General features: G+C 56.0%; 1 protein-coding gene across 2 annotated transcripts in view; it reads left to right on the top strand.

The window, feature by feature from the left end:
• The window catches only part of FAAH (fatty acid amide hydrolase), a 28213-nt gene extending 12567 nt beyond the window's left edge, over positions 1-15646 (top strand). The window contains exons 5-19 of one of the 2 annotated variants that reach the window (XR_012325220.1): positions 3280-3393; positions 5870-6004; positions 6211-6344; positions 6424-6630; positions 6882-6922; positions 7152-7276; positions 8911-9036; positions 9572-9669; positions 10811-10910; positions 11187-11227; positions 11949-11988; positions 12486-12594; positions 13134-13279; positions 13733-14662; positions 15350-15646. Coding sequence is in view for 1 of the 2 variants with exons in the window: in XM_073790217.1 (XP_073646318.1) it covers positions 3280-3393; positions 5870-6004; positions 6211-6344; positions 6424-6630; positions 6882-6922; positions 7152-7276; positions 8911-9036; positions 9572-9669; positions 10811-10910; positions 11187-11227; positions 11949-11988; positions 12486-12594; positions 13134-13279; positions 13733-13861 (1545 nt within the window). In the remaining variant the exon portion in view is untranslated. Of the gene's footprint in view, positions 1-3279; positions 3394-5869; positions 6005-6210; positions 6345-6423; positions 6631-6881; positions 6923-7151; positions 7277-8910; positions 9037-9571; positions 9670-10810; positions 10911-11186; positions 11228-11948; positions 11989-12485; positions 12595-13133; positions 13280-13732 lie in introns of both variants that reach the window. The other variant, XM_073790217.1, reaches the window with a different exon arrangement.
• Positions 15647-15870: the final 224 nt, after the last annotated feature.

Raw genomic sequence — 15870 nt, 5'->3', positions numbered from 1 at the left:
CTTCAACTGGATCTGACCTGTAGTTCCATCTCCTGGCGTCTCCAAGACCAACCTGAAGCTGATTTTAAAACAAAACAATTCAATGAATAACGCGAAGAACAGTATGGTTTTTGTTTCGATCAGTATCAGTGGCCTACATGATCAAATGGAAGAGATATCTTGAAATAGGACAAAAGCGATAAAAAAAAACCCCATAAGTGAAAATAAAAAAGACTTGGAGGACAATCTAGGATACCTGAAATTAGGACAGTAGGTGGTTCAGAAGGAGAAAAACAGATGGAGGAGGGGCAGTGATTCAATGATAGCTATAGTATCTTTTGCTTGAAAAAGTAGGCATACAGATGGCCACATGCTTGGTGAGACGTTATTTGTACACTTCCCTGCATTCTCCATACTAATTTTTTTAAAATTAATTTATTTATTTTTGGCTGCATTGGGTCTTCCTTGCTGCGCGCGGGCTTTCTCTAGTTGCGGCGAGCGGGGGCTACTCTTTGTTGCGGTGTGCGGGCTTCTCACTGCGGTGGCTTCTCTTGCTGTGGAGCACAGGCTCTAGGCGCGCGGGCTTCAGTAGTTGCGGCATGTGGGCTCAGTAGTTGTGGCGCATGGGCTTCACTGCTCTGTGGCATGTGGGATCTTCCCAGACCAGGGCTCGAACCCGTGTCCCCTGCATTGGCAGGCGGATTCTCAACCACTGTGCCACCAGGGCAGCCCCACATTGTGGGTTTTTCACAGACATTTTTTTTTTTTCCTGTGAGGTTTCATCAGAAACTGTTAACTATGGTTTCCTTTTCAGAAGAGGGACTGGGCAGGGTGGCCCTAGAGGTGGGGGGAAATGTTCACTTTTCATTCTGTATACCTTTAAAAAAGTACGTCACTAGGGGTTGTCTCGTGTGTTGGTGGGGAGATCATAGATCCATTTTTCTTTTTTTCCTTCCCTGTAGCTGCCTGTATTATTTAAAAAAAAAAAAATCCCAAGTGAGTGTTGAATCCGTTTAACAAATTCAGGGAAGAGGTGGAGTGTTCCTGATATTGAGGCCAGGCTTCAAAGGCTGTGTGGTGGGTGTGTGTGGTGGGCGTTCAGCTCTGGGCGTGTGGTGGGTGTGAGGGGGCCATGTTGCACTGAGGGGGTTCAGGGGAGTCTGACAGGACCACGGCCTGGAAGCATCTCCTGGAGCTCGTGGTGTGAAGGGGACTTTAAGGGGAGAGGCAAGGTGGGCTGAGACATTGCACTGTCTGGCCTGGCCACAAAGCTTGGGTGGGGCAGCCAGTTGGGTGGCCCCTGTCTGACCCAGGAGAGAAAGGATGTGCACTGGCAAGGGTCTTGGTAGAGGGGACAGAGAGGTGGCCATTTGCCAGAGCTACTTAGGGGGCTTGGTGACTGGATGTGGGTGGGAGGGAGAGGGGGGGAGTGGAAGATGGAGGGCAGCGTCCTTCCCTGAGGGAAGAGGAGCCAGTGGAGAGGGGTGGGGAGGCACCGAGCTCAGGGGAACGACACAGGGACAGAGGGAGAAAAGGGAGTAGCCCAGCGAGTAGGTCTGAGCTCAGTTGGGTCAGTCGAAGGATGATGATCTGGAGGCTGTGAGATAGGCAGAGGGCCTGGAGTGGAAGCCATGAGAAGGAGTGACTTCTCCCAGCATCAGAGAGGGAAGAAGAGGTGCCAGAGGAACCTCCAGGAGCCTCTGTCTCTCCCCGCGTCTGGCTCCTTCTCATGCTTCAGATCACATCTGAAATGTCACCGCCACCTACCCAGCCCATCTGAGTCATTCCTCTGTTCTTTCTGTCACAGGCTCCGTTTATCCTTTCTCACACTTGCCATGATCTGTCCATTCTTTGTTAACTTATTTTCTTTCTTTAAAAAATATTTTTTTTCTTTTATTCTTCTTCAAATTCTTTTCCCAATTAACTTGTTTGTTTTCTTGAAGGTAAGCTAAGCTCTGAAAGCAGAGACTTGTCTGTCTTGGTTATCTCTAAGCTCTAAGCTCTGAAAGCAGAGACTTGTCTGTCTTGGTTATCTCTCTAATTTATCTCTAAATTCACAGCCCTAGCTAGTCCTCAGCACATAGTAGATGCTCAGAACATGTGTGTTGACTGAATGAGCGGATGACAGAAGGAGCGGAGAGGTGGGAGGGAGCCCCGGGGAGCGGGGTATGTCTGTGCCCAGAGGAAACTGAAGCGAGCCCTCTGAATGCCTCCATGAGACTTGGAGCAGAATGAACAGAGTCAGGTGTTTGCTGTATTCGGCAACAAGGAAGTCCCTGGTGACTTTGGCAGGAGCAGAGGAGGGTAGAGATGAGATGTGGTACCTGCAACTCAGATGTCGTCCTAGCCCTATTTACTAATTAGCCCAATACCCTCGAGGGGGAAGCCAGGATGTTTGCAGGCAGGGGCTGACCCCAGAGGCTCTGGGGGCCTTCGAGGCCTGGCAGTAGGTGTCTGATCAAACATCCCTTCTCCTTCAGAGAGCTCTTCCCTGACCACCCTCTACCTGTGTGCCGCCCACTCACTGCATCCATTTTATTTTCTTTATTTCTTGCTATCTAAAATTCTTATTTACTTATGAATTATCTGCTCATCCCCAACTCTGCACCTTGTGTAAGCTCCCCCAAAGACTGGATGTGACTTTTTTGTTCACTGCTGTATCCCCTTGCCTAGCATGGTGCCTGGTACGGAATAGGTGCCTAATGAATATCTATGGACTGAACACAAAAACCCTCTCATTTGGATGTGGCTCCAGCTCCAGCCCTAACCACCCAGGACAGGGTTTTCTTATTTCTGCCCTCCCCTGACAAGGTGTTGAGTAGTTAGGTGCAGGTGGACAGCCAGTGGTCAGCCCCTGCTGAATGGGCAGAGAACTATAGTTTATCTGTAAGTCCTAGGCAAGGCACTTCCCCTTGCTGAGCCTCAGTTTCTTCAGCTGTGCAATGGGAATGGTAGTAAGATTTCATCCAGACATGGAGCACATTGGCATGGTGCCTGGCACACAGTAGATAGTCATTGGTGGTCCCTGTTAGTAATGGTCTAATGATGGCCTCTCCCTGGACCCCCCTCAGGTAAGCTTCTTGAAGAGATAGATCTGTATTTTCTACAGGTGGCAGGGGCCTGCCCAGGCTGGACCACATTTGTGGTGTCAGAGCTGTGGGTGGGCACATCTGTCACGGGTTGGCAGGTGACAGCACGTGCTTGGTAGGTGCGGGGATTTGGGGGCATGGGCCACTGGTGTCTGCTGCAGGCACATGGAGCCTGCGGGGAGTAGGGGACTGATCCGAGGTGTCTCCCCAGAACCCTGACCTGGACTCAGAGGCACTGCTGGCCCTGCCTCTGCCTCAACTGGTACAGAAGCTACACAGTGGGGAGCTGTCTCGGGAGGCCGTGCTCTTCACCTACTTGGGAAAGGTAAAGCCTGGGAGTGACCCTGCTCCTTCCTCCACTTTCTCTGCAAGGCTGGGGGGAAAACCTGGCCTGGACTTTGTCCCACTGAGGGCCGTGGTGGGATCACAGTGCCAGGGAGGTACTCTGTGTGTGTGTGTGTGTGTGTGTATATGTGTGTGTGAGTGTGAGAGAGAGAGAGAGAGAGAGAGAGAGAAGAGAGAGAGTGGCTCTGTGTGTGTATTTGGGGAGGGGGGGAGGGGCGGGGGGGTGGATACTGAGCATGTTGTCTTAGCTAGAAACCTGGCTTTTAGCCCAGACTTCCCTCTCCCTTCCGCCCCCACCCCATTAGTCACCAAGTCTGGTCTGGTCCCTTCCTATAGCTGTCTCTAGTCCATCCCCTTGTCTCCCCCTCTTCAGCCACCCTGGTCCTCCACCACCATCTCCCTCTGGGACCAAGCGCCAGCCTCCTGGCCAGGTGCCCCCTCAGCTCTTCAGCGTCCTCTCTGGCCAAGGCCTTCTGTAGCCTGGGGCATCAGCAGCTCAACTGCTGGCAGTTCCCTGGCACCCAGCGCCTGCACTGGCTCGTGTGGGGTTCCTTTTACCTGCGAGGCTCTTCTCCTTCTTGCCCCGCTCAGTGCAACAGGCTCCCCCGGAAGAGTTTTCAGGGCTCAGAGAGGAGTCTCTGGAGTCCTCCAGGAAGCCTCCCAGGACCCTCCTCCCCTCCCAGCCTGAGTTAGGGTTTCCTCTTCAGTGTTCACTTTCTTTTTTTTTTTTTTTAACATCTTTATTGGGGTATAATTGCTTTACAATGGTGTGTTAGTTTCTGATTTATAACAAAGTGAATCAGTCATACATAAACATATGTTCCCATATGTCTTCCCTCTTGCGTCTCCCTCCCTCCCACCCTCCCTAAGTGTTCACTTTCTAACAGCACGTTTCTCATCACATTGTAGGGCTTGCCTTGTCTTTCTCTTTCCCAAGGCAAATGTGGGCTTTTGGTGGACAGTCTTATTTGTCTTTGCACCTTATTGCTGAACGCTATGTCTTTTATATAGTAAGTGCTCAAGAAATGTGTTTGAAACAAAATGAAAGAAGGAAATGTGCTTTGTGAGTGTGACTTGTCTATATATGCCATAGCACTTTTTTAAAACATCTTTATTGGAGTATAATTGCTTTACAATGTTGTGTTGGTTTCTGCTGTATAACAAAGTGAATCAGTAATGTATACATATATCCCCATATCTCCTCCCTCTTGCGTCTCACTCCCACCCTCCCTATCCCACCCCTCTAGGTGGTCACAAAGCACCGAGCTGATCTCCCTGTGAGATGCAGCTGCTTCCCACTAGCTATCTATTTTACATTTGGTAGTGTATAGATGTCCATGCCACTCTCTCACTTTGTCCCAGCTTACCCTTCCCCCACCAGGTCCTCAAGTCCATTCTCAACTGCACCTTTGTTCCTGTCCTGCCCCTAGGTTCTTCAGAACCATTTTCTTTTTTAAGATTCTATATATATGTGTTAGCATATGGTATTTGTTTTTCTTTTTCTGACTTACTTCTATGAGTGTGACTTGTATCTGATATGATTTCTTGGAAGAGAGCATGTGGTAGTGAGTGGGACCCCTAAGCAGGTGGACATGAGTGCCAGGGGGACTGACGGGTGGGTATGAGAGTGGTGTGAGTGACTGCAGCTGAGAGTGGGGCAGAGAGGGACTGTAGAGAAAGGACTGGACACCCCTGGGCCGGGTGCACTGAGAGGACACACAGTCTCAACAGCCGGGGTTGTTTCTAATGAATCCATGTCCCTGAAGAAGCTCCTGCCCCCCTTAATCATCCACAGAGAGCATTCTGGCTACAGATTGGCCTCCTCTCTTTCTGCCCTGGGGCAGGAGACAGATTTCCTGTACCTGAGCGTGGCAACAGGGCCACACCCATGTTCCTGTCAGTTGCCAGCGTCCCTGAGAGTTGATTATCAGTTTCAAGGGTTCCTGGGGGAGGGGAGGCTTCACCTGGGCCCGCCTGGGGCAGAGGAGTTGGGAGGCTCCCTGTGCTGCTGGGAGGCTGTAGCCTGGTTCTAGCCCTGCCCTGCACTGACTCCCAGTGTGACCTGACACGGGGATCTGCCAGCCTCACTGGGCAGAGGGTGTGGCTTGGAGGAGGACAGGGGTTGGGGTGGCCAAGGGTCAACCTCCTCCCAGCTCGGCCTCTGGGGGGCATCTGAGGTCAGTATCTTGCCCCTTTGAGTGCCCTGGTTGTGCCCTGGCCCTGGGAGTACTCTCACTCTCTGTCCGTTTTGGAGTTGAAGGCCAGAGACAGCCAGGATGAGGCTGGAGCCACGTGTCCCTAGTGAGGCGAGTGCTGGGCCTAGGTTATCCTCTGTGCCCCTGGGTCATGTTTCTGGTTACCCTTTCCCTGGGTGGTAAGGGAATTTTAACACAACTGAAACAAAAAAAGAGAAGCCAGCTTCACTTTGTTCTTGTATCCATTTCTCTCTCCCCAAGGCCTGGGAAGTGAACAAAGGGACTAACTGTGTGACTACCTACCTGGCAGACTGTGAGACTCAGCTGTGCCAGGTCCCAAGGCAGGGCCTGCTCTACGGCGTCCCAGTGAGCCTCAAGGAGTGCTTCAGCTACAAGGTGTGCCCTGCCCCAGTCCCTGCCAGCCAGCTCTGCGTCCTGGGTCACCCTGGGCCCTCAGAGGAAGTACCAGGTCCAAAGGCCTTGAGAGGGCACCATGGGTACGCCCTGCCTTGGCCTGTGGGGTGGTGGTGGGAACAGACCCTGTGCTGCCAAGGTGCCCCTGGCTCATCAGCCACGTCCCTCTCGCCCATCCCTCCTTCTAGGGCCAGGACTCGACACTGGGCTTGAGCCTGAACGAGGGGGCGCCAGCAGAGTGTGACAGCGTGGTGGTGCAGGTGCTGAAGCGGCAGGGGGCCTTGCCCTTCGTGTACACCAATGTCCCCCAGTCCATGTTCAGGTTGTGTCTCAGGAGCGGGGTGGGGGCAGGGGCACCGGTGCCAGCTTGACATGGGCTGACCCCTTTCTGTTTCCTCCAGCTATGACTGTTGTAACCCCCTCTTTGGCCAGACCGTGAACCCATGGAAGTCTTCCAAGAGCCCAGGTGGCTCCTCAGGGGGTGAGGGGGCCCTCATTGCGGCTGGGGGCTCCCTACTGGGCTTAGGCACCGACATCGGAGGAAGCATTCGCTTTCCCTCTGCCTTCTGTGGCATCTGCGGCCTCAAACCCACAGGGAACCGCATCAGGTATGGTGTAGGTGGTCAGGGGAGGGAGCTTCTGAGTCTCTTGCTGTGTGACCTTGGCCTAGCTTCCCACCTCTCTGGGCTCCAGGCAGGGATTCCCTGACTGGGGTTTTGCTGGGAGGTAGTGTCACATTACCACAGTCCTTGGTTCCTAGTTTCCAAAGTGGTGAGAGAGTTGGGAGCTGCTGTATGGATGTGGGGTTGGGCAGAGGATGGCTATTTCCCATTGCCAACATCTTGTGTTTCTTATCCAGCAAGAGTGGCCTGAAGGGCTGTGTCTATGGACAGGTAGCAGGTGAGGTCTGTGGTTCCCTCTATGCCCTGGAGGAGGGGGGTCTGCCTGATCCGCCTCTGCCCCTGCCTCTCCTTGGGGCAGTGTTGGGCCCCCAGGCCACTCTAGGTCTGAGTTCCTACGCCTTGTCCCTGTGCACACTACTGGGCCATGGCCCAGTCCATGCTTGGACCTGGCCCCAGAGCTCCTTGGGGCTGGGTGATCTCTCTTTCCTCCCCTCCCTGCCCCACAGTACAGCTCTCGGTCGGCCCCATGGCCCGGGACGTGGAGAGCCTGGCGCTGTGCCTGCGAGCGCTGCTGTGTGAGGACATGTTCCACCTGGACCCCTCCGTGCCCCCCCTGCCCTTCAGGGAGGAGGTGAGCCGGGGTGGGGGTGGGCATGGGGTGGATTCAGGTCTCACTGGTGCTCCTGAGCCCAGAGAGCACTCCCCGCATTGCAGCAGGACTTGGAGGCCCTGTCTCCTGAAAACCACCCCGGCAGGGCCGGGGGTGGGGTGGGGTGAGGGAGGTGAGGGGGGGGCGGTGTGTGTGTCTGAGGCCAGCAGCAGCGCCTCTTCAGACAGCCACTAGATGGCGCCCTTGCCTGCATTTGGAAACCTTGAGGCTTTCAAATTGGTGGGCTGGGAGCCAGAGCTGAGGAAAGGCCCACCTTCCGGCCCAGCCTGGGGGCTGTCACTGCGGAACAGGAGTGTCCTCGAGGCTAAGAACAGCTTGAGAGAGCACTCCTGTACCTTATCTGTGTTTGATCCCCAGTAATTAGGAGCCTTTCCTATAGTATTCATGTCCCTATCCCCAGCCTCCAGAGGGATGCTTGGCGTGTAGGCTGAGTGAGTTAAGGATGATTAAAAGCGGAGCTGTCTCCCTCCCAGAGAAAGCTGGGATCTGTGGGCAGTGTCAGATGCTGGCTCTTCAAAATATCGTCAAAACAGCCTGTTGATCAGATAAGGCTGAGTTTAATGCTTTCTGTGGTGAGGGGGAGTGCTGCCTCCACAGAGCCTTAGCAGTGTGGGGGAGGGGTGCGAAGTTAGGATGTTGAAGTTGGTTTCAGGTGGATATTTCAGTGTGGGGCATTGGTTAGGATTGGGTACAGATCATGATGTAATAGGTTAGGACTGGTGGATACAGCAAGGTGAGGATTCTGAGGAGAGGGGTTCAAGGAGTCTTAGAGGATAAGCCGTCATTTGGTGCTTCTATTGAAGAATTGGCGGGTCTTTTAAGAATGACTGATAAAGTTATCTGTACTTTATGTACAACACATTCAGGAGTAGTCAAGTTAGATCGATGTGGGCAGTGGAACAGTAAAGCCATGTTAATGTAGACAGTAAGCTGTCTGTTTGATGTAAGCGCCATCTCTCAGCGGTCTGGCATTTCTCCCTACAGACCTCTTGCCCTCACCCAGCCCAGGTTGCCTTGGAAGGGCTGAAGGCGCTGGGGCAGGCAGGAGATCGGGGCTGGGGATGGGGTGAGCTACCCCTCCTCAGCAGAGGAGATGTTCTAAGTGAAACCAGTCCTTCAAGAGCCCTTTCCTGAGAGGAGGGGAGGAGGGGAGGCTCCTGTCCTGAGGTCTGGAACAATCTCTTACGGGAGCCAGGACTAGCATTCTGGAAACAGGCTGTGGAGAGCCTCGGCTCAGGACGCGGGATACCTGGCTTCCTGACCTAGTCTTGTAGCTCTGCCCTGACAAGCGGCCTTGGCTGAGTCCCAGCTCCACTCTGGGCCTATCTCCCTATCTAGACCTGAAGCTTCAGTTTCCTCGCAGGACCAGTGGGAATCCTCATTCTTGCTCTGCCCACCTGTAAAGTCATTGTGAAGGTGTTTTGTGAAGGGGTCATATGCAGAAGGGGCTGGCCTCACTGGCAGTCAGTTTTCGGGGGATCTAGGGTGCAGCCTCAAAGCTGCGTCTGGGGCTGAGTAGCTGTTCTGAGCTCTGGGAGCCCTGCTTGGGGCCACCCTCTCCTGACCTGACTCTGACTCCTGTGTGTTGCCCCCAGGTCTACACAAGCTCTCAGCCCCTGCGTGTGGGGTATTATGAGACTGACAACTATACCATGCCCACCCCGGCCATGACACGGGCCCTGCTGGAGACCAAGAAGAGACTCGAAGCTGCTGGCCACACGGTATGGAGGTGGGAGCCCACAAGTCCTGGCATCGCCCCTCTTTCAGGGAAGCCTTCCTGGTACCCATGGCTGCCACCCATCCCTGGCATCCTTCCACCCTGATTGTTTTGTGGTTGGGGATGGGAATTCGGTCCCTGGGGGACCAGGAAAGAGGGGCTGATCAGAAGTATTGGGGTACATGATTGATGGTGAGCTCACCCCTGTGCTGGGGATGTGTGAGCTGTGAGCTGCATTGGGAGGGCCTCGTCGACCGCAGACAGGGGTGCACAGCTGTCCAGAGGTTCCTGGGGCCCTGAGATGGCAGGTTGGGGGATGTTCATCTGAGACAGGCTTATGTGTGGCTCCAGACTTCTCTCCTGATGTGCATCTTACAGGGAGTTATCACGGGCCAACAAGGCCACCGTTGCGGCTCCAGTGAGGGTAGCATGAAGGCAGGGTTGGTCCAGTCCATGCTCGGGGCTGCCTGGGTAGCATGGGGGTGGTGGGACCCAAGGGTTTCTAGGTCTGGGAGTCTTACACTACTCGGTCCCTGCAGCTGGTTCCCTTCCTGCCAAGCAACATACCCCATGCTGTGGAGACCCTGTCGATGGGTGGGCTGTTCAGTGACGGTGGCAAGAGCTTCCTACAGAACTTGTGAGTAATGTTGGGTTTGGAGGTCTGTGGTGGGATCAGGACATGGGGAGACCCAGGAAGAGCAGCTGGGTGCTGTAACCCCGGAGACAGGCCAGGCTGGGGGAAGATGGAGGACAGGCCTCAGCTGGATGTGAAGCAGGTCTGAGCATTCTGGGTAGGGACCTTGCCACCCCTCTGACTGCAGGCTGAGCCTGGCACTACCTTGCCAGGGAGTCTTTGGAAAGGTGCCAGCGCAGGGGGAGGCTGGATTGGGCATCCATGGCCTCATCCTGAGCTGAGCTGGCTGGGAGGTAGGAGGGAAGCAGGGAGTTGCCTATCTATTTGGGAAAGATTGAGAGACAAGGGTAGGGTCAAATAGGAGGGCAGGGGTGTAGACGTCATTCTGTGACTCCGGGCTCTTCTCACTTGAGCCACGTCTTTCTCTTTTGAGTAGGACCTCAGTTTTCTTGTCTGTAAAGTCAGTAGGTTGGACCAGACCCGCTTTAAGGGACTCACGTTTAGAGAAGCTGGTTCCACTTGGGTGTTTTCAGTCCTTAAAGGTTGACACGGGCAGAGGACAGGCCTGTGAAGGTGCCTCCTGGGGACATGCCCAGACTGACTGGACTTCCCCCAGTAGCTAAGTATGGTTCAGGCTTTAGCGGAAGGGGCTACCCCTCACTCTGGCCCTGGGAATGAGGCTCCAGGATCAGCCGCCTGAGACCTTTCCCTGAGATCTAGAACAGAGAAAGCCTCAGAGACAAGGATCACGGTGCCCACTCAAGACTGCGCCACTCGTGCCTCCAGGCCAATATCCGCCTCCACAGGGGAAATGCCCTCAGTATCACGCCCTGGCCAGGGAGGTGCTGCCTCTAGTTCTTATTGCTTTAAGCTGAGTTTACCAGGGAAGTAGACAGGGAGTCCTGCCTTGGGGAGCTCCATGGGTGTGGGTGGAGCCCAGGCATCGCAAAGGGTCTGCAGACACAAGCCACATGTTGGAAAGGAGAGGCTGAGATGAAGGGGCTGGAGAGCGTGGCTGCCAGAGTCTGATGAGGAGGGAGGTAGGCAGAGTCACTGAGTAGAGACCGGGGGATGCAGTAGGTGGGGGTGAGCCAGGAGGGATGCCTGGGGTGGATGTGTCTGGACTGGACCCTTTGTCTCCCAGCAAAGGTGATTTCGTGGACCCCTGCTTGGGAGACCTGATCTCAGCTCTGAGGATGCCCAGCTGGCTTAAAGGACTGCTGGCTTTCATGCTAAGGCCTCTGGTGAGGGCACAAGGAATAGAAGGGGTGGGCTGGGCCGGGCGGGAGCCTCTGGGGCTCTTCCCCCCTCCCGTTAGCCTCCTCTTCTTCTCAGCCCTCACCTAGTCTCTTCTCCTCCCCCCATGCCCTTTGATCTTCAGCTAACATGCATGCTGAAAGGGGTGCTGACCCGGGACATGGGGGGAGGGACAGAGGGAGGAAGCACAGGCAGCTTGGCCTGAAGATTATTGCCACACCTGGCCCAAAGCTGAGTCACTGACTGTGTCTGTCCTTCTGCAGCTCCCAAGGTTGTCAACCTTTCTCAACAGCATCAAGTCTCGGTAAGAATGTTTCCCATGCCCAGATGCTTGCCCCCTTTTCCCCTGACCTGGGTCCAAGTGCTTTCCAACAGGAAAAGATGAGAGAAGTAGCTTCTGAGGCTGGAAAGGGCCCAGGCAGGGTGGCAACCTCTGTGGCTTTCGAGGAGGATCTTGAAGATGTCTTAGCAAGGTCCAGGAAAGCCTGGAGAGCAAGGACCTGGGAGAGCACAGAATGGGAGGGGGTGGAGAGGAGAAGATTGCCCTGGCTGGGCACGGGTGGAAAGGCCCGGGAAGGAGCTGGCGGGAGGCAGGAGCGGGGGATGCTGGGAACCCATGAGGGTGCTACTCTTAGAGATCAGACTGCACCGCGCCCTCTCTTGCCTGCCCCTCAGTTGCTCATGCCGGAAAAGCTGGGAATAAGTTGTCCCATTCTCAGGCCCTGACATCTTGTGGACTTCCTCCTTCTGTTACCACCAGGCATTTAGGACCTTGGGTGGCTCTGGCCTCTCCTGTGTCCTGAGGGTAGCAAGGAGTCAGGCCTAGGTCCCTCCTGGGGACTCAGTGGGACATGAACTTAGGGATTAGAACTTCTGCCCTGCACTACTTTCCTCTCAGAGTGCCCCGGCATTGAGAAGGGTCCACGGAGGAATGAGATCTGGGAGGTGTTGAGAGTAGGGGTCTGATGTTGCTAATCCCCATGGCTGGGATCATCCTGGTCAGTGACCTCACTCCCTCTGTCCAGGTCAGCTGGAAAGCTCTGGGAACTGCACCACGAGATTGAGGTGAGGTCAGAGCCTCTCGACTAGAGTAGGGCGGGTGGGGGGTGGAGTTGGACAGGCCACCTGCGTTGGGGTCTCTCGGTCACTGGTCCCACTGATCCCCTGGAGTGGCCCATCGTTCTCCCTTCCACTCCCTGGATCGGGCCGCTTGGGGACTGCTGTCAGACCCTCACTCGCCCAGAGACCCGTCCTAGGGGCCTGGGTCAGCCTGGGGCTCCTGTCCTGGATACCTCTTTTGCCACTCTGATGCTGCCTGTAGCCAGCACTCCATGGCCCTGCCCTGGTAGGAAGAGTGGTGTCTGTGGTTCTGTGGAGCAGGTGATGCCCCCTGAGAGCAGCCCTGTCTGAATACCCCCGAGGTCCTCCATCCCACTGTGGTTCAGTTCACATCCGGGGCAGGTGCAGGGCTAGAGTCACCCCAGCCACAGTGCCTGCGTTGGAGAGTCCAGGTAATGGGCTGGGTCTGAGTGCTTCACCTGGTGTACGGGTATCCTCCCCAGGTGTACCGTCACTCTGTGATTGCCCAGTGGAGAGCAGTGGAGCTGGATGTGCTGCTCACCCCCATGCTGGGCCCTGCTCTAGACTTGAATGGCCCAGGCAAGGCCACAGGTGAGGCTTGCAGCCCCATCACAGCCCTGTCACCTGTCTCTTCTCTTCTATGAGTTCAGCCCTTTGCCTGGTGGGGCTGCTGGGAGGTAGAAGAAGAGGAACCCTGCGGGTGGGTTGCCCCCCTGGGGGAGGACTCCACCCTTGAGAGGCTCACAGTCTGGTTGGCTGGAGAGGTGGGAGTCATGTGGGACCCTGTCCTCAGCACTGTTCAAGTTGGAGATCATGTTACAGAGTCTGTGGTTTGGGGAGGTGGTGTTTGAAGCCCAGGTGGGATTTAGATAAACCAGGAAGACAGCAACAACAGTCCAGGCGGGGGGAAGCTGCAGGGAAGAGGCACAGGGCAAGCTCGTCAGCACACTCTCCAGCCCGCCCTGAATCTGGATTCCCGGGCTCTCACTCAAGTCTCAGCCCTAGGAGAGAACCTCTCCCTGTCTGTGGATGCAGGGTGCCATTTCACAGGGTGGAAGACTAGGGCTCAGAGAGGACAGTTGTCATGGAAGGTCACCCAACCTGCTCCAGCCACATGTGCTGTGTCTCAGGGGCCATCAGCTACACTGTGCTCTACAACTGCCTGGACTTCCCTGCGGGGGTAGTGCCTGTCACCACGGTGACCGCTGAGGACGAGGCCCAGTTGGAGCATTACAAGGGCTACTTTGGGGATATCTGGGACAAGGCGCTGCAGAAGGTAAGTCCCTTTTCCCCTGGACTCACACCTGCTCCCCTTCCTCTAGTGGAGGAGATAGTATAAACACGAGTATCCTTGTCTGTCTGTCTTGAGAGCTTGTTTGGAGGTTCTAGCAGGGGAGCGCAGCTGCTCGTATACCCTTGACGGAAGAACGGTCCTCCTCTATCGGGGAAGGTCGTCCTCTTCCACCGAGCGCGCAGCTTCGGGAGGGACGCACGTGGAGTGGTGAGGGAGGAAGGGGACACCCGCCTAGCCAGCCAGATCAGCCAAGTCAACCCTGGCGATCCATGGGGTGACAGGTGTCACAGCCAGATCGCCCTCACATCCTCTCGTCTGTCTTTCTTAATGCAAGACCCCTAAAGACTGCGGGCTGGCCCTGCCGTGCTGCCCTCCTCTCCAGCTGGGGTGCTTCCTGGGCCCAGGGTGGGGTCCTGACGCCTGTGTCCCCTGCAGAACGTGAAGAAGAGCGTGGGCCTGCCTGTGGCTGTGCAGTGCGTGGCTCTGCCGTGGCAGGAAGAGCTGTGTCTGCGGTTCATGCGGGAGGTGGAGCGACTGATGACCCCCGAGAGGCAGCCATGCTGACTGCCGCCGCCTGGCCCTAGAGGACCTGAGACCCACTGGAGCCACGCCCAGCGTAGTCAGGGCACAGCTGCCACCCTGGAGGAAGTGTTCAGCCTGGGGCAGAGGCTTCCAAGTCCCTCCCCCTCGCCCCTGCAAGAAGCCCAAACCCGCTGAGTCTGGACCTCGCTCCCTCCCCTGTTCCCCTCCCTGCCCTGACACCCCCAACGTGGCAGCCCGTGGGCATGACATGGGCAAAGGCCCGCTAACAGTCAAGAATCGGTTCCTGGTCTGTCCTTTCTGGAAGTCATCGTTAGGGCACTGGGGGTTGGAGACCCGACCTTCTAGAACCTGACTCCAGCCACGTCAGTCTCCTGCTCCAAAACCTCCTCTGGTTCCTGTCACTCGCAGGATGGACACAAGCTTCTCAGGATGGGCAATGCGGCCCCAGCACTTCACACCCACCCCTCCCACCCCCCTTAGACTAAGCCCTGCTTTGTTAGACACTGTCTTTTCTCCTTGCCTCTGCTGGGAATGCCCTTTCTGCTCCCCTACCATTAAATCCTCTGAGGCCCAGCTCAGATCCCTCTTTCTCCTTCTGAGCCCTGGAGTAGGTGGGCTGTTTCCTCCCAGTCTGCGCTGTGTGGTGGGCATCCGCGGGTGGGTCACCACCCTTAGCACACTGGCTCTCCTTGACGGCAGGGATACTATTTCTATGTCTTTGTCCTCAGTGGCCAGCACAGGGCCGGGCACAGGGCAGCGGGGAGTCTGGGATGCTGCTGGGGAGAGGAACCCGCAGGACTGAGGAGGCGAGCACAAGACAAGGTGATCTAGCAGAGAGTGCTTGCAGGGCCAGCGCAGGACTGGAGTGTTCTGGGAAGGCTTCCTGAAGGAGGAGTGTCTGTGTTGAGTATAGAAGGTCCCCAGGGCTGAGATAGGGGACGAGGACATCCCAGGGAGAAGGAACAGTACTACAGCCAGAATGGGCACAGGAGGAGCAGAGATGTAGGTGGGGGTCAGATCAAGGTGGACTTGGAGGGCCAGTTCAGGAACTTGAATCCAGTCTCAAGGGCAATGGGGCGCTCTTGAAGGATCAGACAGGTGTGGCGAGGAGAGTAGGCTGGAGGGGCAGAGCCTGGAGAGGGTAACGAGGCTGCTCCATGATCCTAATGTGGGGAAGGGGGCCTGGGGCCTGAGCTAGGGCTGTGGCCCAGGTAGAGAGAGAGGTGATTTGGGACTTGACAGTTGCGGGGTGGAAGTGAGCTGTCTCAGCTCAGGCTCAGCTCTGCCCAGTTTGCCAGCTCACCTCTTACTGGACTGCTTTGCCTGGTGGGTGGAGGGTTAGCTCATCTGGATGACTGGGGGGCTTCTTGGGTCCACCAGCACAGCTGCCTCGCTCCTCCCTGGCTCCAGCCCTAACTCGCCCGCTTGCTGTCGGAGATGCTTCTGGCCTGAGCCCTCGGACAGGGTGGGCCCCTGGCTCCCACCTGACCTCCTTCATGTTCTTTTCAGGGCAAGCTGCTTTCCCAAGGCTCCCTTCTCCACCGAGATTTTCCTGCTTCTCCAGTGGTGCTTTCCCCTCCAAGTCACGTGCCCGGTGGCACCTGTACTTTCTGCCAGTGACATCCCTGCCTCAGTGGGGCAAGTCTCAGGGCAGACATGAGGCCCTACCTTGGGGCTGACTAGAAGGCCCGACCCACATGGATGCCTAGATTGGGGTGACCAGGCAGCTGCTGCACTTTGCCCTGATTTCTCTTAACTGCTCCGTCACTTTGCCTCATATCCTTCCATAAAACCACGTGCCATCTGCCCCAGCTTCCTGCCCCATTTCTCTCTTTGGTTAATGATAGCCTCGTGCTTTCAGACACGAGGCTGCCGTGGGGGGCCACCTCTCCTCCATTCCTTCCCTGGTTTATTGATGTCACCCTTGGACCCCAGCAGGGCTGTGCCCAGCCCTGTGCTTAGTGGTGCCGGAGTTCCGCCAAGCCTGGATCCCATCCCTGAGAGGCTCCTGGGCCTGTGTGTGTGGAGGA

This window comes from Tursiops truncatus, chromosome 1 (genome assembly GCF_011762595.2).
Source record: "Tursiops truncatus isolate mTurTru1 chromosome 1, mTurTru1.mat.Y, whole genome shotgun sequence".
Classification (NCBI taxonomy): Eukaryota; Metazoa; Chordata; class Mammalia; order Artiodactyla; family Delphinidae; genus Tursiops; species Tursiops truncatus.
This window is presented reverse-complemented; position numbering and strand designations above follow the sequence as displayed.